Source organism: Opisthocomus hoazin, chromosome 4, assembly GCF_030867145.1.
Source record: "Opisthocomus hoazin isolate bOpiHoa1 chromosome 4, bOpiHoa1.hap1, whole genome shotgun sequence".
Taxonomy (NCBI): domain Eukaryota; kingdom Metazoa; phylum Chordata; class Aves; order Opisthocomiformes; family Opisthocomidae; genus Opisthocomus; species Opisthocomus hoazin.
Genome location: NC_134417.1, coordinates 60,436,074 through 60,459,282, shown reverse-complemented (window position 1 = coordinate 60,459,282; position 23,209 = coordinate 60,436,074). Strand labels below are relative to the sequence as shown.

At 37.1% G+C, this 23,209-nt stretch overlaps 1 protein-coding gene across 16 annotated transcripts in view; it reads left to right on the top strand.

Moving 5' to 3' along the window:
• Positions 1 to 23,209, top strand: part of HDAC9 (histone deacetylase 9) — a 499,199-nt gene that overhangs the window by 389,240 nt on the left and 86,750 nt on the right. For all 16 annotated transcript variants that reach the window (XM_075419200.1, XM_075419199.1, XM_075419193.1 and 13 more), the window contains 2 exons: positions 3,827 to 3,946; positions 4,280 to 4,377. In XM_075419200.1, coding sequence (XP_075275315.1) covers positions 3,827 to 3,946; positions 4,280 to 4,377 — 218 coding nt within the window. The remainder of the gene's footprint in view (positions 1 to 3,826; positions 3,947 to 4,279; positions 4,378 to 23,209) is intronic.

The following is a 23,209-nucleotide window of genomic DNA, read 5'->3' as shown; positions in this document are numbered from 1 at the left end:
TCTAGTCATGTATGACAGCTTTTGATGGTTCCCTGAAGGAAAGCTACGTGATTAAAAATCCACTTCATTGGATTAGTCTTGTATTTTAATAGAAGGCATTCTTACATAATACTTAATAAGTTTAACAAATGGATTATTTAAATGCAGATGACATTTGGTATGTTGATTATATTATTTTTATGAATAATGAATTGGAGCTCTGCCTTGCACTTAAAGGATCAGCCCAATGCACAGCCCAAGGAAAGTTGAATGCTGATTTATGAGCACCATTTTTGTTTTCCTACAGTTCATGAGGAGGTGTAATAGGGTGTCTGACAAAGCATAGACAGGAAATGAACCCTGGCATCAAAACCTAACCTGTTACATCTGCACTTAATTATTTTTTGCAGGTGATAAAAGATTTAAAGACAAAATATGTTAAAGGGTTTTTGAAGTGCAGGGCTTAATAGTCTAAATCTTGTTCATATCTGCACTCATAATTAAATCTTATTGTGAAGTCATGGCCTTACCATCTAGCACTTTTGTTCAGTTAAACATGCGTACTGGCTGTTGAAGAGAAGCAGAGAAAGGGGGAGTGTGGGAGAAGGAATGGCAAGTAAATAATGAGTGGTAGAAGGAGTATATGAGTAGGTTAGATATTTCTCAGAGTGTCCTACTATCACTTAGGAACATAATTATAAATTGCAAGAAACCGGTATTTTTGAAAAATTCACTTCCACTGTATGTTGTATCTCTTTGCTGATTTGAATCTTACAGTCCATTGAATTTTGCCACTGTAAATGCTGGCCAAAAGTGAACTCTATGCTTATTATTGTTTGTCAATAATAAAAACCTATTCAAAGTTTGCATTTTGTGAATAAGTCTTTTTGACTGTGTCATATTCACCTTGTTGGGAAAAGATATCACTTCCTTTTGACCTACTCAGCCAATAAGCACTTCAGAATTCAGCTTCAATGTTGCAAGGCAAGGTTAAATGTGCAAATCCTTACCTGTGCAAATGATTACCTGTGAAGCTGCCTATCCTTACCCAGGAAAGCAGACAGGGAATGCTCAGCCTTTCTCTGAGTCTATCCCATTGGCCAGAATAACTCAGCTGGTGAAAAGCGAGAAATATATGGCTGACACAGATTACTTCATTCCTGGAGCAGTTGCAATCCTGTCCCTAGTCTGGTCTGTGGTCAGTGCAATGATGTACAAAAATTCACGTGGAAAATTTCTTGTGTATGCAAACTATGGGAAATCACAATCCATGTTAACAGTGATGTCTTTATATCCACCAACAGAGAGTTTTTGGCATCTGAAGGAAAGAATTGAATTGCAAATGTTAGACTTGAAATTAACATTTAAGGCTGTTTTTTTGATAGTGACTAGCACAGCAAGACCCCATGCTGGTTGGCAGCTATACATGTTACGACAATGTAAATGTTAAAAAGTAATATTCAATCCCACACACTAAACTGTACTCAAATTGTTACACATTGAGTGTAGTCTTCATAGCTGCTACATGTGTTCATATATAAATGCTTAACTTTTTAATTTTTAATCTTTCATTCATTTTTTTCTACACTAAAATATAAGACTTGTCTATCAGCTTTTCTTTCTTCATTCCACCATTTGAATAAATCTCAGTTTTGAACTACCTTATATACCCTGAATACATTTGAGCTGGTAAGGGCAGAATGTGAACACATTTCCCATATGGTAACATCCACAATCTTAAACAACGCATTCCTTTGTCTAACCAGAGAAGTTACTGCTCTTCAAAACAGAATAAACCTTGGTGTAGTTAAAGTTTAGACAAGAAAGCTAGCTTTCACATTTGAATTAAAAAAGAAGAGCTCTGTATGTCCATTTATTATTTTATTCTTCTCATTTGAAAACTGTTACAGCAAGAATATATCTAAAGCCCCAGATATGCATCAAAAAGAAAGACTAATTAAAATCACAAAATGAAGTCCTATTATGGTTTTAGTCATAGTCTCTGCGGATATATCCATATGGCGAACATAACTTCTCATGTTGTTGTTGCTGCAACCCTCGTTCCAAGAGCATCCATACTTGCATAGAAGTTAGCATGATCTCGGTCTGTTTTGGAGTAAACCAATTAATTACGTAACAGTTGAAAACTTGATGGGGTTCTGGGATTAGTCTGTGTGCCAGATTTTGCTTCATTTGCCACTCAGAGCCTTCAAACCTCAAATACCCTCACACCAGTATGTGCTCACTTGCACCTCCAACATATGTTACATTAACCCTGGCATTAAGTCACAGTTGGGCTGTAACTTCATCCTCAGGTTTCAGGTACTTTCAACTGAGAAAAGAAAAGTAACCATTATAATACTACCCCACAGAGGTCCCAGAGGAGGTCCAAGTCAAGCACAATGCAGTACAAGTAGGACTCCATCAAGCAGAGAGTCCTGAACAATGTGGGTGAAAGTCATGGACTACACCAGCTGGCAAAGAGTGCAAGCAAAGGACAGTGCTTTCTGTGCCATTGGCAATGTATGACTAACCTGAACCTTCCTGGAGTCTAGGCATCCTGAGGAAAATGTGACTGTTGTTTCTCTGCTACTAAATTTGGTTCAGACCTCATAGTGTTTGTAAAATAAATACAGTCTGTCTGGGTCTTAGTGTTGCCATTCAGCGTACTTTGTCCTCCTTCTGAATTCTTTCTTTAAATCAGAAATTTCAAACAGATGGGTTAAAGGAGGAGGATCAATGATATCTATAACTTTTCAGCTTCTGACAAATGCCAGTGGAGAAACTTACAAACAAGGCACAGTTTTCTTTTACTGAAAGGCAAGCGGAATTTCCATTTTCACCTGTAAAATTTGTTGTGTGTCTAACCACACAGTACAATAGTGGAACTGTGAAAACAAAACTAAACAAGAGGAAAAGTCCACATCACCAGCCTTTGTTATATAGATATACTGTCAGTGTGTCTTTTTCAGTATTTTATTTACTGACAGAATTTCTTTCCACTGGCTTTATATAATTGAAATAGGGAGACTGGCCAAGGTCGTTCCTTGACTGTGGAAGGCACCATCCTATCTGCCAGACGATTTAATAGCTAATGAGATCATATTCCTATGTCTTCAACTGTTGCCGTCATGATTTTGCAAAAATGAAGTATGAAGCCCTTTCTGCATCTGGCATCTCTTTTGATGTGGATCTAACTGCTGAGGGACTGCTAACTGAAATGAATGTTTTAAGAAAGCCAATTTACTCAGCTGGTCGCAGAGCCTTTGACCTCAATAGTAGAACTTGGCAAATCAATGAATACACTTATGTTTAGTGTTCTGTCAAGAATTGTGAAAAAGCTCTGTAAACCATAGATCCTTCTGCAAAATACTAGTTTGTAGTTTAAACATTAGTCTTTCTTCAGAGGCCAATGAGGCTAGTTAATTAAGCCTGAGGGGTTATGAACTGTTGGCAGTTAATAAGTCATAAAATTCCTCCATAAAACAGGATGCTAGATTCCATCACTGAGGCAAGGAGTACAAAGAGCCGGTGTATAAATATCTAATTGTACAAAAGGACTGGGATTTCTCAATGACTGCTCATCTGGAGTCTCCAGGGCACGCTCGCTATGGTTTCCTGATTTTTAGAAGCCAGTTTAAAAAATGAGTGCATTAAAGAGTAATTTGCCTGAAAGTTCAGGAAGTATGGGGTGGTGAAGGGAGGGGGAAAGGCAAAGACAAAAGGAGGGCAAGGGAGAAGGAGAGAAACAGAGAGAGAGAGAGAGAGGGTAAAAGAAAGCAGAACTGAGCTCTTTACACTGAGTTGGACATTATTACATTTGTCATCTGTTTTCTTTCTCCTTTAGGATGTTCACCATGGCAACGGTACACAGCAGGCCTTTTATGCTGACCCCAGCATCCTGTATGTTTCCCTCCATCGCTATGATGAAGGCAACTTCTTCCCCGGCAGTGGAGCCCCAAATGAGGTTAGGTTTATTTCTTCAGAGCCCCATTTTTATTTGTATCTTTCAGGTAATTGCGTTGCATGATTACCCCTAATTTTCTTGTCCTTCTCTGGTTCTTTAAATTACACCAGATTACCAAATTGTCCACTGGGAGCCGGAGACCAGTGGAGAACAAGTGCATAACCCAGAGCAGTCCTTGTCAAACAAGACTGGGCTGATCTGACATGTTGTTTGATGTTTGTTTCTAAAGCACACTTGAGAATTTTTTCTTTTTTTTTTTTCATTTCCCTCTCTCTGTTCCTGCTCCTTTTTCCTCCTCTTCACTCCTTTTGCCACTTTATTCCTGTTTTTCAGGTTGGAAGTGGCCCTGGTGAAGGGTATAACATAAATATTGCTTGGACAGGTGGCTTGGATCCTCCTATGGGTGATGTTGAGTATCTCACAGCATTCAGGTTGGTACCTTTTTCTTTCAAAGTTATGAAAACTGGTGGTAGAACATAAGCACATGAGTAAGAGCTAATGTAATCTTGAAAGACAGGAGAATGACCCATGGTGAACTAACTCAATCCTGGTATCCCAGTATACAAAAGCTTTGTAAATAATAAAAATGGATAATTTAATTGTTGTGATCATCCTCTCAGAATCGACCAAAAAAAAAGTCTATTGATTTAATCGGTATGTCATTTTATCATTACTATATCATGCCAAGGACTTTAAGCTTGCTCACTTCTCTACGTACAAAATTTAAATGTAAGCATTTATACCAGGCAGAAAAAAATTGCTGTGCGTGTTGATGTTGATGGCTATTACATGCAGGTAGAGCAGATAGAAATCAGTATGAACTACGGTCCGAATCCAGCGTTCCTCATTCACTTAGAAGTCCCATAATGATGCTCACAGATTTGACCGATTGGATATTCTATGAATTGCAGTAAAGTGTTGTTAGGTTGAAAGTAAATAATTGTGAAATATCTCCGTAGGAGTGCTAGAAAATGTTGCATGCTGTACTTCTCTTTGCTTTTAATAGCTCGTTCTAAATGAAATTTTATTCTTTCATAGGTGATGCATCATAATCTTTAGTCTTATTTTCATGCCACCAGAGGAGATAAAACCAGTCTAAAACACATTCTTTTAGACTTTCAGTAGTCCTGTCTTACATACATCATTTCCTTTCATTGTAAAGTAGTCCAGTGGAAGGGTTTAGTGGGCACTCACGTCTCAAGATTGGGCAAATGCTACATGTTTGAAAAGAGGTTTCATTTAGTGGAAACTGATATGTGAGAAAGGCAATGAGACAACTGAGTGTATCTCCAATCACTTTCAAGACTTCTAGTTTGAAGTATTGCATTTACCTTATATAACTTTTGACTATATTCTATTGAAATTATATTACAAAATGCTTAAAACTAATTTGTTTGTTTTTTTGTTTCTGAAGCACTCCTGTGCCCATGAAATAATATGCAGAAGATCTGACAGCCAGCACACCTGAATTAAAAATCTAAGCCTAGACACAGACATAGCCTTACACATTACAATATAACCCTGTTACTGTGGGAAAGGTTTTAATTTCGTTTACAACTTTTGCCTGTATTATAAAAGAGACTAAACAATTAGTCAGTGGCAACCTCTAATTTTTCTGCACCTCACTATTGCCTCAAGCTCTGTCCAAGATGTCTTACTCTTTGACGATATTTTAAGGAAATTAGGAGACTGGATGGTTCAAATCGGTGGTATTAGTGTCTGATTGTAATATATCTGGTATGATCACCCTGAAATTCTTGGTTTGGATCCAACCTGTCCCAATAGTGATATAGGTAAAGCGGCCATCTAATGCTGCAGAGAAGGGTGGTCCCAGCTTGTTGAACAGACTCACATAACTGAGACTGCAACCATAATTGGTACCTCTGCTATCCCAACAGCAAATATCTAGGCTTAACCATACCTTTTCAAATACATATGATGCAGTTCTAGTTTAAGGTACACTGGTAAGTAGTTTGGAATGGCTAATATTGCTACTTTACCTATTGCTCTGCTTCAGTTAGAGGGAATATCAATCTCTGTGCCCAAGCAAAGCAGCGCTATTCAGGAAAATAGAATTCATGTAAGCTACTACACACTGACTAAAAATTTGCAGACATACCACTAAAATAGGTGCTTAATTATAGATTTTTTTTAATGTAGATAAATTCAAAGTAAAGTTTAGGATTGCCCTTAAAAGAAATGCTGATGGTGCAAAATTTAATTCTGCTATTTTAAATGCATCCATTTAATCTCGTGATCAATGTAGTGATTAATGTGAAGGTTCAACGTTATCTTAAACGACTAATTGCCTTTTTTTTGGGGGGGGGAATATGATGCTGTTGACTAACTACAATAGGTATGCTGTTTTCCTTCTCTCCAAAAGAGTAGCAATGACAGGAAATGTTTCTCTACACCCTCAGCCGCTTTTTGTCTGGCCACAGTCTTTGTGCCTTCTGTCGTGCTCATTCCTATGGATTTGGTATGACTGGTATGACAGTTTTGAGTGGGGATCAATGAAACAAAGTGCATGGAGCTTTGAAGGGGGAATATAAAAATCTGTAAATTACATAGGATAGACCAGGTAGCTATGTTCTGTGGATCTGGTCTGAATGGTAGGTAAATTGACAACTCCTAGTAAAGAGGCAATTAATCTGTGAGCCAGAATCTATGCCTGCTGTTGTCCAAAATATCACATATGATGTAGCCTGTGCTCTCAGTTTGGCCAGGACAGAATTGTGAGATAGTAGTCAGGAAAGAGAGATCCACAGTTCAGTCCTTTAGCCATAGACAGAAAGGAAAGTACAGCGTTGGAGAAAATCATAGCAATGTTGTTAAAAAAACCCAACAAGTCAGCTGTTGTTCTGGAGTTTCGACCTGCAACAGGTCAGTTTTTAAGAAAATAAACAGTGAGTTTTTTAGATAGGAAAATGGGCTTGATGTTTTTTTTTTAATAAATTGATTTTAGAGACAATTACAGAGGATATCCTAACTAAGGGCTGGTGAAAATGTTGGACTTCCTCAATTATGAGAGAAAAATAAGGGACAAAATGGAGAGGTTTTCTCTTCATTCCACTCCCCAGTAGACAGAGAGGTTACAAAGTATTCAATCTCCAGCGAAGGTGGGAGAGGGTGTTGGTGAAGGTCCTCTCCGAAATAACCAAGGTGTGAACAATTTTGCAGACAGGTGGAGCCTGTTTGGAGAGAAGGCGAGGAGTCCTGCATTCTGACTGCCTTGGGAGCCTAATCCTTTGAGTTCTTAAGAACTGAGAAATTTGAGTCGAAATCATCTAAAGCTCCCTGGGGAGGACACATAACCTTCACTTTTTCACCAGCAGACCCCTAGTTGCTTCCTAGAATTGCACCAAGAACATATTTGAAGTATCAGCAACAACGACACTAGGTAGCTTGTTACTGCTTGATTGACTGTCAAATTTCACAGCAGAGATCCTTCTGAATGTTAATATCCACGGAACCAGAGACCAAGGCTTTTTTCAGCCTCAAGAGTTTTGCCCATAATCAATTATTAAATATGATGACGTATTTGACATCAGGTGTATTGTTCTTAGGCTAGAATCTATTTGTAGAACAGTACAAGCATTTACACACATACACACATATATACATGCAGGTAGCTGAATATTAGTCATTTTCCACTGCATAAATCACTAGATAAATCTATTTTAAGTAAATCTTTTTGGGAGTGAATGAGACTCCAATTCACTCTTCCTTCAAACTGTCCAAGAAAATATTTCTATTTCTTCATGAAAAAGCAACTTTCATATGTAAAAATGCAGAGAATTTGAAGATGAGTTAGAGACGTAACACAGAATAATCACTTCAAAGGCATGCTGAGTGAGTGGCTCCGGTGGGACTCCAGTGGGAAACAGGAAAAATCATGGCACTGGTTTGTGTCTGCCATTTTTGGTTTCAGTGCTACAGGAAGAGTCTTCATTGCATTTTTGAACTCTTTCTAGTGCAAAATCAAGTTTAAATGACTGCAGCTAGTTTGAAGATGGACTGATCTTTCATGTATAAAAGAATATGTTTTCCCTTCCATTTCTTTTCCATTTCTACTAAGAAAATAAGTTTGCTTGTGTTAACTACAAGGAGGTAATAGAAAATGTATGAGAGAGAAGTGCAGTAATCAAATCACCATACCCTTTAACTTTGCCAGAAAGGTTTTGTTTGATGGATGTTTTTCATAGTTAAACAACTGACCTAGCTAAAAATTCTTGAAAGAGAGCCCTTTTTCTAAAGGGCAGGCATCTTCTCTTTTCCCCTACGATAACAAAAAAGCACAGCTCTTTTCCATTATTCTCAAGGCTTGATGTATCTTTGCCTCTAGAGAGTTTTCATCATTTACTTCCACCTATTCAGGTTAAATTTGCTTTAATCTCTTTGAAAGCAACAGAAAATTGTGGCTGTTTTCTAAGAGGATGATTCTAAACTCAAGTTTACGAGGATGTAATCCACTCTCTTTGTTATAGAAAAAATAAGAGCAATGGTCAACTACTAATGTTCAAATAATTATTTTCACAAGCTCCACATTATGCCAGATGTGCTCAGTAAAGAAGGCAGCAGACAGAGGCTCAAGTCTGTGTTGTACATGCACAGATGTACATGTATGTACTTGGAGATTACAGAGGACAGGAGGGATGTGTTTCCACACAGCAGACTATAGAAGATGCAGGAGGTAGTGGAAACAAATGTGAGTGTTCAGAAGAGTGAGGGAGAAGCAAGAGACAGAAGGAAACTGGGGTGTGCCTTCCAACTGCTTTGAACTACTTTATTCAACAAAGGAGCTGTAAATTTAGCTTAACCAGCCAGTACACTCTGGCTGCTTTACTCTACTCCAGAGTAGCATAAAACAGCCACAGCATATCAATGAACCTGGCTATAAAAGCTTACATAAAATGAAACGTGTGTGTGTTTCTTGGAATGATTAGAAATAGCTCATGATAATATTATCTTTGAGTTCAATTTTTAGCAGTCACATGTATGCTTTCAATTTAAGAAGGAAAGCAAATTCAAAAGACATAGGCAACATTAAGGCAGAGTTAAGGATGAACTATATCCACAATTTAATTTAAAATACAGCACAAAATTTATAATTACCCCATAATAATAATTTTAAACAAAAGAGAATTCAGAATTAAAATCATACTGAAACCACATATGTTAAAGTATGAAAATAAAAGAAAATGAAGGTGTGTAGAAAATCTTCACCCTGTCTTACAGTTCCAAATGCTTGTTTTGGGAGAAAATATAAAAGTTTCAAACTCTCTGTATTCTAATCTCTGATCAAAAATATTAAGAAATATTCATTGCTGTCATGTGGCCTTACAGGGCATAGTTAAGGTGATTTGAGAGATTGCACTGATGTATAACAACCTTTTAATTTTGTGTGTCTTATTTTTTTATTTCCTGATCTGACGACATTTCATTTTGACATTTCAAATGAAAAACTATATATTTTTGTTGTTTTTCAAATATATTCTCCTTATTAACTCTGTTTCAGGATAGGTACTGACTGAGTCTTTTTTACTTTTTAAGTTACAACTTCATATATAAAGCCTAAAAAGAACACTCAGAGAAAATATTGCTATGTTTTCTTTATGCTTTTCATATAAGTATACATATATAGTTTATATTTGTATAAATTAGTCTAATTTTCCTGTAAATTTTAGTTTTATAACCTTTCGTTCATTAGGGAATTGGAGATAAGAACTTTAATAAGTTTTGTATATCCTGTTGGTATTGAGTTTCGTGGTCTTAAATATGCGTGCGCCTGACAAACAAAAATCCTTTGTTTTAGCTCAACTCACTAGTCGTCCACTTTCATTAAGTGTCCATTTGTTCATGTACAGTGTGTAGATGAAGTGCACCTTCTTGCCTATCCATATCTATTATTTTAAATGCATTTGCTTTATCTGTGTTTTGTCTTTTCCTATTTTTCTTCTCTCAAAATACAATATTTCTGGTCTTTTCAATCTCTTTTCATTTAGAAATGTATCCACTTGCCAAATCATTTTAATTGCTTTTTTCTGAAATTCTGTTCTCTAGAAATGAGCTAAATGCACCACATGAGGGCGAACCATCGATTTATATTATTTTGAATATTATTATGGCTTTCTTGGACATCACTGTTCTGCTATATTGAATAAGTCTCTGGCTGAGTAGAAACCTTGGTTTCTGATGAACATAGCAAAAGAACATAGGAGACAAAAATTGATGTTTTTCCTACCTGTACCTAACTACTTACAATGAGAACAAAGGTATATTGTGACAATGTCTAATGAATTCCACCAAGAATAACTGTTGAGAAAAAAATTTCTTTTAAACAAGAATTCTAAATACCCATAACTTCATGCTATTATTTTTTGTGGCTGTAATATCCAGAGGCTGCTTCTGAGGTTGTGTTATGCTAGACTGGGTCTAAAAAATATGGCAAAACTTGGTTTCCAATTCAAATGTGATGAGAGAGAAAGACAAAAGTGTGGGAGAGAAAATAAAAAAGCCAAGTTAGCTGCTCAGACTCATGAGTCAATAAAATAACTAGAAATAGACAGAACTAACATCTACAGAACTTTAATCTATTGTGTTACCAGTGAACTTCATTGACAATAACCTCAGACTAGCAAAAAGCCATGTTTATCTTTACTAACAGAAATAAATTATTTATTTCTCAATATTTTGCTCTGCAATAACTGGTAAAATTATTATGTCTTCTCTATTTGCTGATAGCAATGTGTTCATCATTTCACTGTGTAAAGAGGAGGGCAAAACCTCAGAGTCATATGTATGAGAGACAGATATTAATTTACCCAAAAGCAGACAGACATTATTAGTGCTAATTATCTGCAATCCTTCTGCATTGTCATGTGCATAGCACTGCTTTTTTGAAGAAAAATGCAGCTGAATAGAACACAGCCATGGAAGCTCTAGGATATTCTATACGAAGATTTCTGTATGGATACATACAGTTTACTTTCAGTCACCCCCTGCTTTCTGCAGAGCCATAAGTTACAGTTTCAATCGTTTTTCATTTCTGATTTTGTCCACTTCTTCCAAGTGTCTTTAAAAGATGAGCATTTCAACCAGAGATCTCTTTCTTTTCCCTTCTGCTATAGAAAATGTCTTAGGAGAATTCAAAGAAAGCTACACCAAACAGCTAAAAAAAGATAACTTTAGAGCACCTGAGCAGTTCTTTCTGAAGAATTTTGGAGAAAGTAGAAGTTTGCTTGGGATAATATTTTTCAAATCTGCTTAGAGTATAAGTTTCATATGTAAATACTCAATAGTCCTGAGGATTTGTGGCTTTTGAATATTTTTTTGAGTGTGATGGCGGGGTTTTTGTAATGATGGCAAATTTTCATGCTTTTTTCTTCTTTCCTGAAAAATGTTCTGAGCATTCAGATGCTTAGTGTCATGGGGATAGAGACAGAGTCCTAAGGAAATGGAGAAGTAGAGTTAAAAGCATTTGAAACAGTGGTATAAACAGCTTTTCGACCTTTTGTTATACTTCAAAGTTCACGTAAAACTAAAATTGGCAACACTGTTTTGTAACCTACAACTTCTTGTTCTTCCTGCTTGTTTATTTTTATTTGGATAATCTAAATTCTTCTCACCAAATTACACTCAATTTTCATCTTTACTATACTAGGATTTTAAAAACTGGGTGTGATGCTCCTTTCATTCACTGGAACTACAGAAATGAAACCTTTCATTACAAAAATTAATTAGTGTCAGATTACTTTTCTACAGATGCACAGTTTCTTTTATTGACATGGCAGAGTAGGGGGTGGAGGAGAAAGGATAATAAAATATGGCATGTGTCAGGTTTACGTGTTTCAGGTTAAGAACTATTTGATTAAAACCCTAAGCCGTGCGCGGTCTGTACTTTCAAAGTACTGGAAAGTACCTGAGCTCCTTTCCAATATAACCATTTTCTGATTTTTGTCAAGCCAGAAAAGTGAAAGAAAAGGGGTATATGGATAAAGAATTTCCATATTGTCAAATACTTTGATGGAAAGGTGAGAAATATCACCAGAAACATCCTGGAAGAATTTAAACAGCAGCAAGAGTACAGAAGATACTTTAATCTTTTAAATCAAAATATTTGGTAGAATTTAGACGCAGATAAATTTCAAGTCTGAATTAAAAGTCTTACAGCAACACTGAACGATTGTGTAGATGTCCAGCCCCAGTTTAAATTTTGTTGCTTTATAATAACTTTTGAGAACTACACTGTAGCCTGTAAAAAATATCCACATGTTCTCTGCTGGAACAGCTCCAGACTGTAACAGAACCACTAGATTGCACCCTGGTGCTTTATGTATTGTTTAATTGTTTTCCTTTGGTGGATATTTTTATTAAAAGCCCATTATCCAGAGTCAGACTGAAGTGTTGTTTCAAGAGCAGCAGAAGCAGAGGCCTTTCAGCTACATAGTTCTTATTCATGCTTTCTGTAGCCAGCTTAGCTAATGAGACCTCCACTATTCTTCTTTTAATACATAAAGAAGAAAAAGAAATGGGAGCCTGTATTTCGCTCCTTTCAAACATAAGCAGGATTGCAAAGAAGAATTGTGAGGTCCTATGTGTGCTCACGCACCTGCGTCTCAGTGTAAGTTTGTGTGGGTATCTCCAGGGCATGTTTGTGCTTATAGATGTTCTGATGCTTTTGCACCAATAACTCCTTGAAGATATTTTTTAATTCTAATGATTTAGCGTACCTGTGCTACGCTTTGCTTATAAAGTAACTGAATGAAAAGAACAAGTCTTTTTTAGTAGAAAATATATTCTAGCAAATAAAGCTCCAGTAATTCTGAAGAAAAATAGAAGAATCTGGCAAGGGTCAGATTTTGAAATCCTGAATTAGGCTGAATAGTACTGTACTCAGTGCTGCTAGATCTTATGAGGTTTCTTGTTACTGGATGTTGTTGGAACCCCAGCTCTGAGTATTTTGTTATTTTTTAAGGTCAGCTTTTATTCTTGCAGAGAGATGTTTGAAACTATGAAAACATAAATGTCTCAAAAATAGATATCTAATGAGAAAGTTCAGGGAGGTCTATGACTCATGATTATGTGGTATTAGCAGCACTGCCTGGGCCACCAGTAATCCCATTAAATCAATGCAGCTTCTTGGAAAATAAGTTGTTATCCAGTGTAAGGGAATCCGTCAGACTTCAAACTCCTAGACATTAACTGTTCCTTACAGGCAGTAGAAGAAAAATGCTGTCACACAATGACTTACCATGTTTGGCATATATTTTTTCATGCAATGTGGGGTCTTTCTTTGTCCTGTGATCACATATGCTAGGGTCTGGGTTTAGAATTAAGTTGATAATTTGTGTCATTAGGTAATACAGGTCTCAGTTCTGCACACCAGCATAATTCATGTCTAAGATGTAGTGTTACGAGACAAAATAGTAGCTTCTTGCAAAAGTCATTTTTAAAAGAGTTTGTGAAAGCAGAGGCTCTTCATCGGGTAAATGTGGCAGAAGTTGGTCTTAGATGTTGTAACTACATTTAACCTAATTAAGCAATCAAATCTTTAAGATTATATACAAGCACTTTCATGAGTTCTTATGCCTTGAAACAAAATATGCTTTTGAAGTATTTCATTAGCTGATTCATATGTTTAACTACCACCAGCATTCTAATCATATTTATATGAGGTGTTAAAGTTACACAAAATATTAATTTATTAAAAATTCATGAAAAATGAATCCAAGCAAATTACAATGCAGTATAAATGAGATTGAAAACAGCTATGTCTGGGATGCATTTCTCCTATGTCATGCATAGGAGTGTATGTGCCTATCAGACGCTATAAGGTGGATCGCTGAAGGGAAGACGCAACTTATTTGGTTCTTTACTCTGTCAGTAAATTCAGTGGTCTCTGCTGCTTTCTTCCTCCTGTGCAGATTGTGCATTACTAAGCTGAGATGACTAAAGACAGCAGTTCCAGTAAGTAGCAACTGTCCGTGGTTTTGACATGTGATTTTCTTCTACACTGGAACAAAGCCAAAAGTATTTGAAAGTTTCCAAGAAAACAACTAAGTGTGTGTTTCAAACCCTTTCTTGACAATGTTCTTCCCTAGCCTCATGGTGAGGACATCACTCTAGGAAGCAAAAAAACCTTAAGTGAAAAATCCCATCTCTGAACAACTGAACACAATTTCTTGTCCTCCATTCTTACAAATCAGAGACTTGAACATGACCTCATCACATCTGAAGTTAGTGTCTTTACTGCAGAGTATTGTTTTTTCTCCTCAGTCTTAAAAGAAGTCTCCCTCTGAACAGTATTAAAGTGATGCACATGTACAAAAAGATTACATTTTAGTAAAAGAGCACATTTCTCAGAAAAGTTAGTTCTAATCCTGCAGTATTAGGCTGATGGGAGGGTGGGGCTATTTACCTCCATATCCAATCCATTCCTTCTACCTCTCCAATCAAGATGTTTACAGGTTAAGGAAGCATTGTTCTTCAACCTCTGCAAGTTCATCAATTGCTGTGTCACAGGGACTGCTCACTCCTCATTCTTTATCGATGTCTGCTTCACTGCCATTTGATGAACTCTCTATGGAAACTGATATTCCCTCGGATAATGACAATGTACTATCTGCTCATTTACCTCATTTTATTCTAGAAAGAAAAGTATTTCAAAAGGTTTCCCATCTTTTTCAGTATAATTCTTGATATAAACTGCAAGCAAAGCCAGCAAAAGAAATACAGAGTTAGTAACAGTCACCAAATGCTTCACAGCAGCCCTAACTCCCCTTTTGCTCCCACAGCTCTGTCCTATGCCTTAGATCATGAAGTTGCTCCTTATCTGTTCTTCTCAAACTCTTTTGCTTGGCACCAGGGTCTCATTCTTTTTCGTCTTCCTATCTACTTGGGACATAAGATTTTCTCTTCCCTTGTTCATCTATTTAACCTCTCATTCCTCTCACAAGAGGCTCTTGTCCCTCTTGATATAATCACAATTCATTGAAAACAAGAAGTGTTGTTGAGCGCTCTATCATCCTGTTTTCTTTCTCTCTCTCTATTCCCAAGACCACTGAGTGTACAGATTGCTGTCTGTCCTTTGGTTCTAGACCTTTTACAAAATATCGTCTCAGCCTTCCTTTCCTCTGAAACCCTTCTTAGCACAAACCACTCCTAGTCCAAAGCCCAGAGTCTATATTTCACCCTCATTTTCCTTAGCCCGTGTGTCACCCACTTTTATTGACTCTAAAGATAGTTATCTTGAAAATTCGTGCTTCCTTGGCTTCCATGCTTGGTAGTCCCTGGCCTCCACCCAATATTTCAAGTAAATCCTTTAACTTGTCTTTTGGAAGAATAAACATTTTCCTCTTTGAGCTTTCTTCAGTGATTCCATGGCATTCTGCTTTTGGTCTTGGTCCCTTCTACTTCTTTGTGTTGTCTGGAGGACAGTTCATTCACAATGAATATTCAGTTATTGTTTGTCAGCCATTTACTTCTCTGTTCTAAGTATGTCTTCACTGTGCATCATGAAAATCTTTAGTAACTTTGTGATGCACTAATTGAGGAAATCTGCTTTTAGTTGAAGCTCAATCTTATCAAACTTTTACCCCCAAGCCATTCCTACAGCTACATTCGGTAGGCAAAACCATCTTTCTCTCTGTCACTCAGACAAATTCTTCTGTTACCTTCGACCTTCTCTGTTGGAAGTCACAACCCAGCAATGTCTAACTTTTGCAAATTCTTTCTATAGCATGTCTGTGACATACAGAATATACTACCATTCCAGCCAGCTACAGTGGTTTGTAAGCTTCGCCATTTTGTTTCTTATTGCAATGTTATTCTCAGAATGCTTCTAAGAATTTAATTTTCCAGATCGTGATACCAGGTACAGGTTTTCTGCTTTTTCTGATGATAATATTCGTACTTGTAGGGTATTCTCATAAACACGTATGAAACTACTTCATTAGCCTCCTTGGAATTTTTTATTACATTTCTGTTTTGCTATATTGTGTTCCACAAAGCTGGACAGTAGTTAAATTCCTATACTGTTAAGATTACTTCTAATTTTCTAGCTTGTACAGTTTCTGCCTGAAGTTCCCCAAGTCCCCATAGAGTATATAGACAGGAACCATCTTTTTATTCCTTATTTGCAGTGTCTAATGCAATGGGGTTCTGGTTCATGACAGTACCTCCATTGTACTGAACTAAATTTGTTTGTTATTCTTAAGGATAACAATAAGATATAAGGAGTTAAAAGGTTGATTTGGGAGATGTAATTTGTTCCTCTCCCCATCATATTGCATGAGAGGTACACCCCCCCAATAATGGTGACAGTGGCTGCATGTGAGACATGGGGTCACACAAGCTGGTGAACTGGATGGACCATGGCTAGAACCAGGTTAGAATTAGCTCCCCTGTTCTAGTGAAAAGAAGATTGTCTTCCCAGGGCTTGGAAGAGGGAGATGGAGGGATTGAGTCCTCTAGCCCAGATGAAAGACGTGGAGTTCTTTGTCTTTTATGCAAATTTGAATGCCCAGAATTTATCTGGGGCATGGTGACACAGGCCTGTATTCTTGAACTGTTCTTTGTCAGCTGAGACATATGGGTATTCTGCTGGTAGGATGGACTCCTTCCCCAAATGGGCGTTGGAAGTGTGATCCATCCTCTGTCCACTCACCTCAGGTGCACAGATATGGCTTGGTATCACTTCTGCAGTGTCTATGATCTCCTTAAGCCCACGAGCATGTGTCTTGTTGACATCGGAGGAAACATGACGATTATCAACAAAATGTAGGGCCTATTGTAAACTGCATCACTTCAAATATAATAAGGTTATTAAGGCTTAATTACATAAGAAACTGTATGCATGTTTTGCAAGCTTGTAGAACGTCACTTGCAGAAGTTAAGCAAGATACAAGAGTTTCCTAAGTTTCTATTACAGCTTTATTTCCAGCCATACTCTTTGACAAATAAATTACTACATGTATTGGACCTCTGAGGCTTGGGGCAAAGAATGGAAAAATTATTTACAAAAGCTTGAAAATATTTAATCACTGGAGGCAGGGGGCAACTGTGTTTTAATTAGCAGTTCCTCAGGCCATTGGCTGGCTGGAGGCTTTCTCAAACAACCACACAAATGCACTGAATAGCTGTTTGCCAGCCTTAGGGTCAGGCCTGAGATGAAACAGATAAGATAATTGGCTCTAATGAAATCCAGAAGGCCTTGGCTTTCTTGTTTGAGCTTGGATTTGAAAAGTGCGTGTGGAAGTGAGGCTTAATTCAAACCAGTCCTGAACTAGGCCCGTTTTTCAGTGACTTTGATATTGTTTGAAGTTCTGAAAGTGTTCGCCACACCACTAGCCTGCTGGGCTGGGCCTCCCCGGTCACCTTAATTACTGAGCTTTATTGCTGACTTTACTACACAGGAAAGGAGCCATTATATGTTCCATCAACATCAGCTCTCCTCAGATTGGAGGAAAGGGCAGGGTGAAAGGCCACTGTAGGAAGGCAAAAACTTCACTTTGAGGTAGTCAGATCATTTACCCGTGTTAAATTTCACTGTGCTATGTGCATACATTCCTCACAACACAGAAGCCCAATTTCCATTTTTTTTTTTTTAGCAAGTGATTACTTTTCAAAACATTTTGTTTGTGTCTGATTAGCAGAGGGGGACATTTATTCTTAGAGGTGGAAAGAAGGCAAATTGTAACAAACGCCTAATTAATCATCACAGGGGAAAGAAATCTAGTTAAAATCTGTAATAAAGAGAAATTGTTCTTAATGCTACTTTGAAGTGGGAATAAGTGAGGAAACCCCTATGGTGTGTTTGCAGACCTGACACCCTGCAGAACCAACTCCTTACAGCCAGCCTGATATCTGGAGGGTAACTTATAACGTGCTCTCCAAAAAAAGAAAGGCTCCTATGAAATACTGTCAGGGCAAGCAACAATTGAGGTATTTTAGCAATGTTAGTTTGAGTTACTCTCTTCAGGATAAGTACTTTCAGAGTTTGGGCGTAATCTGTTCAGCTGCTCCAGCTGGTGGTGCTGCTGGAAAAAAAAGAATCTGAACTTGTGTGCATGAATGAGGTTTCAGACACTATATCAGGAGAGACGTCTCTCAGGCTTCAGGATCCAGTGTCTGGGGCCGCCGAGGTCGCTTGGAAGACTGCTGCTGGTCCTGCAAATGCTTAGACTTGTGGTTGAATATATTCACATGTTAACTCATTAAGTCAATCAGGCTACTGGCCTGAGTAAAGTTACATATGTGCATTTATGTTTGTAGTATTGGACCTCCTGAGATTAATGAAAGTGTATAATCTTGGCCAGTTTGGGCCAGGTCCCATATTACCAACACTATCACGTAATAAAAGAAATACTGATGAATATTACTTCCCGTTGTGACCAAAACTGTGAAGTTCAGATCAAAATACACAAACATTTTGCTACCAGCTCAGGAGGAAAATTAGAAAGGACTGAAAAATCAGTTCTGTTGCTGCCTGCTTTGTGAGCATTTTATTTTGTTTTCTATTTTCTTTGTGTTTTTTTATTCATGGACCTAATGTTCCTGTTTTTCGTAAAAGCTTGAAAGTGTCTTGGATTCCTTCACAAAAATGGGAAATGTCACAAAGACACATTTTGCAGAGTATTCAGCCCTTTCCTTAGGGCAACACTGTTTCACAAGGGCAGCTTCTGTAATTTGAGATAGTTCCACCTTATGTTATTTTACAAATAATACATATGCTATAATGCAAATTTTATGTATGTATAGCTGAACATTTTTTAACACAAACGACTCCTATTTAGGAAGCCTGAAGGCTTCTTGTTTTTCTTCCCTTTCATATGGCCTGTCATTTTAACATGTTTTATGTTAGTAGAACGACAAATTGGTTGTACGCTTTAAGAGAAGCAGCAGGTTTTAATATTTTTATCAACATCTTGTGAAATTTTAACCTGTTAAACTCATAGCCAGCATCACAGGGAGCTGGTTATATCTTGAAGTGTAATTTATTAGCACTAATGAATCTCTTTCTGAGCTGAGAAAATATCTTTTGAAATCATCATAATTCATTACAATTATCAGAAAAAAATGATTTCCCTTCTACTACAAAAGGTTATTTTGTGAGAAAATAGTGGTGTAGGTGTCATAGCGTGAGAGTGTGAGAGTTCCTATGAGCAATATTTCCAGGTGGACAGATGTTCTGCTCTTATTAATCAGAAGATTATGTCTGCGCTCATTTTTTATAACTAAATAACAAGACACCAACATCCTTTTTGATACCGTGCTTCCTAAGAGGTAGTCTGGGCTATCAATGTTGTAAATCAGAATCCTTGTATGACTGCACTTTCAGCTACATTCACATTTTGTAGAGGCTAATGTGATTTGGAGGAGCATACATATGATGATATAGTAATATTACAGTACTTTGGCAAAGATTTATTGACTAGGAGAAGTGAGGTTATATAATCTATTAGTGATTTAATTAATACCTTGCACATATGCCTAAAGATCTCTTCAATAGAAGGAACAGGGTTTTAAAATCTACTGGTGGTTTAATCTGACCTTTGTACATCTGTCTACAAACTTTATAAAGTTAAGCTTAGTTGGGTGGTGTAAGTCAAGCAGGGGATAGTGACGGAGGAAGCATTTTATTGCAGGAGAAAATTCCCTGGATGCTTAAGCCACTTATTTCCAAGGTTTGCAACAATGTTTTTAAGGTAGTACAGTGCTTCTTACTAAAGTGGGTCATTTCTTATGTGGGGAGCTGATGGCTACACAGTTTCATAATTTCCACCTTACTTACAATTATATGTTAAATCTGCAATTTAGTAAAAGGAATTCTAACAAAAATATCCATAAAGTAGCCATTATCTGATGTAATGGTGTTGTGTTGTGTATTTTCAAAACGCTACAGAAACCACACAGTAAATCAATGGTTGAGCCAAGAATAAATGCTGGGCTTCATTACTTTCACTAATTCTACGAAACTCCTGAATCTTTAAAATGACAGATCTAAAAAAACGACCATTAGATGTCATCTTTTTATGTATCTGTCTTCTGTCCTGTTAAAATTTTTGGTAGAAAATCCATCTGCTCTCCTGTTAACAGTTGAAGGTAGATTTGGATTCTTCTTTTCATTATTTTTCCTTTACATCATTTTAGAGTGTGTAAAGAAGAGGTAAATTGAACCACTTGGGTTCAATAAGTCACTTTTAGGTGCTGTGACCATGACATATGTTTTGCCAGCACTGCATTCTGGTGTTCATTACATGTTTTCTTACACTCTTTCATAACAAGAGGGTAACTGGAAGACAAATGTCATAAAGAACATTTAACTGGAAGCTGGATGCTTTACCTGTTTATGTAATTATAGACTGCTTTCAGGCATCCTTTACCCTGGTAAAGAATAGAGAAAGAGTTAATAAGGACATTACCTACCTTAAGTATATACATGTGGCTTTTTGGCTGTGACTCTTCATTGCTGTACTTAGTGACAACAGTGGGAATAATTCACTGCAGAGAGTTTTCACAGAGGATGCCATAGGTGTGTAGTTCTTTTGACTGAGGAATTCAGCTGGGATACATTTCTCATATCATAGCATGTGCTATGTTCTTGTAGATTATTGCTGAGTGATGTGGGAGATCAAAGCATTATACTTTTTTTTCCGTGACTACAATAATCTTGAAAAGAATAAAAGGAAATATTGCTGAATATCACATCAAACAAATGGGAGTTAATACGATTTGGAGAAAAGAACGCTTCTTTTTTGTTCTTGGTTGTAGTGTGAAGTCTTGCACCTGCTTGTTAACAAGGTCAGATTTAGAATTAAGAAAAAACAGGGAGCGCTTTTAGTTGCATATTTTCTCCTAATAGCTCTGTTTCCTTAATTTAATTCATATGTACAGTATTCCAAAATAACTACAGTGATTGATATTCCTGTACTAAAACACAGGAAAATACACACAGATTCTGTGCTTCTTTAAAAATTTGAAAGACATCCTATTGTATTCTCTTTATAATTGTGCTTAAAACATTTTTAGTACATTTAGTGAAATTCTATTCTAACACGAAGCATTATTTTGGATTTGCAGTCAATCTTATCTTAGATGTCTTTAAAAATGGACTAATAAGTCACACATTTTAAATTAAAAAACAAGTGATTTTTTATTTAATGGAAGCTATTGTGTAACTGCAGTCCTATACTATTTGCGGCGTATTAGATTGTGTAAGGACTGTGGAATTAACAAAGTGCCAAGTCCTGTATTACCCACATTGCTTATGAATACAGTTATTCTTGGTTAAATCCAGATAATTATAATTACATGTTATTAGGACAGTATTAGCTGTGCAGATCAGACTATGATTTTTGAAATGAAAAACAGCAATGCCCAAACCATTGAGAGGAAACAGAAAGTTCAGTCTTCTGTGTAGAAACAATTTGTATTAGTACCCTAAAGGAAAATGTGGAAAGCAGCCATATGTTTTCAGTTCTTAGTTGAAAAACTTAATTATACAGGTGTGATTCTCTTCCTTATGTCATTTCTGCTTTGAACATGAAAAAAGATGACTTTATATTTGCAAAAAGAAGCTTGAGTTCCTCTGCTCTCTACCCGGGAAACCTTCTCTGCCCCAGTACCTTCAGACTGAATGGACAAAAGTGTTAACGGAAGGCTTCCTGGAATGGTTTCTCTGCTGGAGCTTTTAGCATGATTTACTCAATAATGTTGGAGAAGCTGTGATTTTTGGCATCTTATTTCACTCTAGGTTATGGTTAAAAACTAGTGTACAAACAGAGGTGAACTCAGAGTCATATTCAGAAATCCAGCCATGTCCCTGCAATGTAGTTGTCTGCATGTGAGCCAGGTGTCTCAGTTCCCGTTGTGGAGCTCTGGGTGACACAGTCAGCCAAATCGAGAGCTGTGTGTTTCACCCTTAGGCAGGAATATACATTGGTTGGTTGAACAACTTCCTAGACTTCACTGCCTGTAGCGACTAGGACCTTGATTCACTTCTCAAAAACACACAAATCCAGTGACACATGAGGTGCACTGGAGGAGCTGAGTTTTTCTGCTGTGGCTGAGAGCCATAACCCAGGATTTGTGAGAGACTGTGCTCTTTTGGAGAGTCAGCAGGTGGCCCCTGACATCCCCAAAGCTGATGGTAACTGAAGTAAATCCTCTGTCTTCATGAAATTTCATTGCAGTTCAGACCCTCAGCTCACATATAGACTCCTACGGTATACGGTTAGGTGTCTGCATCTGGATTTGGATGCCATTCTTTATTAAATTCATCTCTGTTCTAGATAATGGTTATTTACATACTTCTGGGAAAATTCAGTTAACCTTGATTTCGTCCATATATGGTTAGGGATATTGTTCTATGTCAGTGTCTCAGAGTAAGCCTATATTTCTATACCTGCAAACAAAGTGTAGACATTTTCAATCCAGCTTTAAGCTACCTGTGAAATGTCTGAAGAATTCAGACCACCCATGCTAATTGATTTTGTCTTTACCGCACAGAGTCAAAACACAAACACACACACTGCAAGTAGTTTATGTCTGTCTCAAACTAATCTTTCAGGCTGGAAGAAGCTTTAAAGGGGCTAATATAATGCACCGAGGTAAATTACCTTTTCTTAGCAATATAAAATAGACTGTACAAAACCAAGTCCCTCTAGCAAAAGTATTTCAGTATCCAGGCTGACTCATTTCTTTGCTTCTTGCTGCAGTGTGTATTGTAGTCACATCCCTAGGCAACGTATCCACTTCAGTTTACTGATGAAGTAACTGCGAGGTTTGCCACTTCGGCTTTACACTTTTTGTTATATCCTTGTACTGTACCTTCCATAGCCAATATTTTTATCTGTGCTTAGAACAAAATACATGAGACCAATAACATGGGATGAGGTTGTACGTTAGTCAGGTTGTACTCTATACTCCTGAAGGGACTACCTCTCAACAGTGACCCTTTCCAGAAATTTAGAGCTGATAATATTTACGAGAGTTCATAGCAGTTGAAACATTGGCTAGAGATCTTTTAAATGGCTAAATTTCAACACACTCCCTAAGGAGCTGAGATGGAGATCATTTCAGATCTGTCAGAGGAAGATCATGCCTTAATTGTACTTCATAGTACTATGAAAAATGAGACCTCTCCACTAGATTTAAGACACTGTGGTATTGTGATCTGTGTGAAATCTGGAAGGAACTCATCTGGGATCTTACAGTGTGTATGAAATAAGCTTGTGTCACTAACAAAGGTAGAAATAGTCA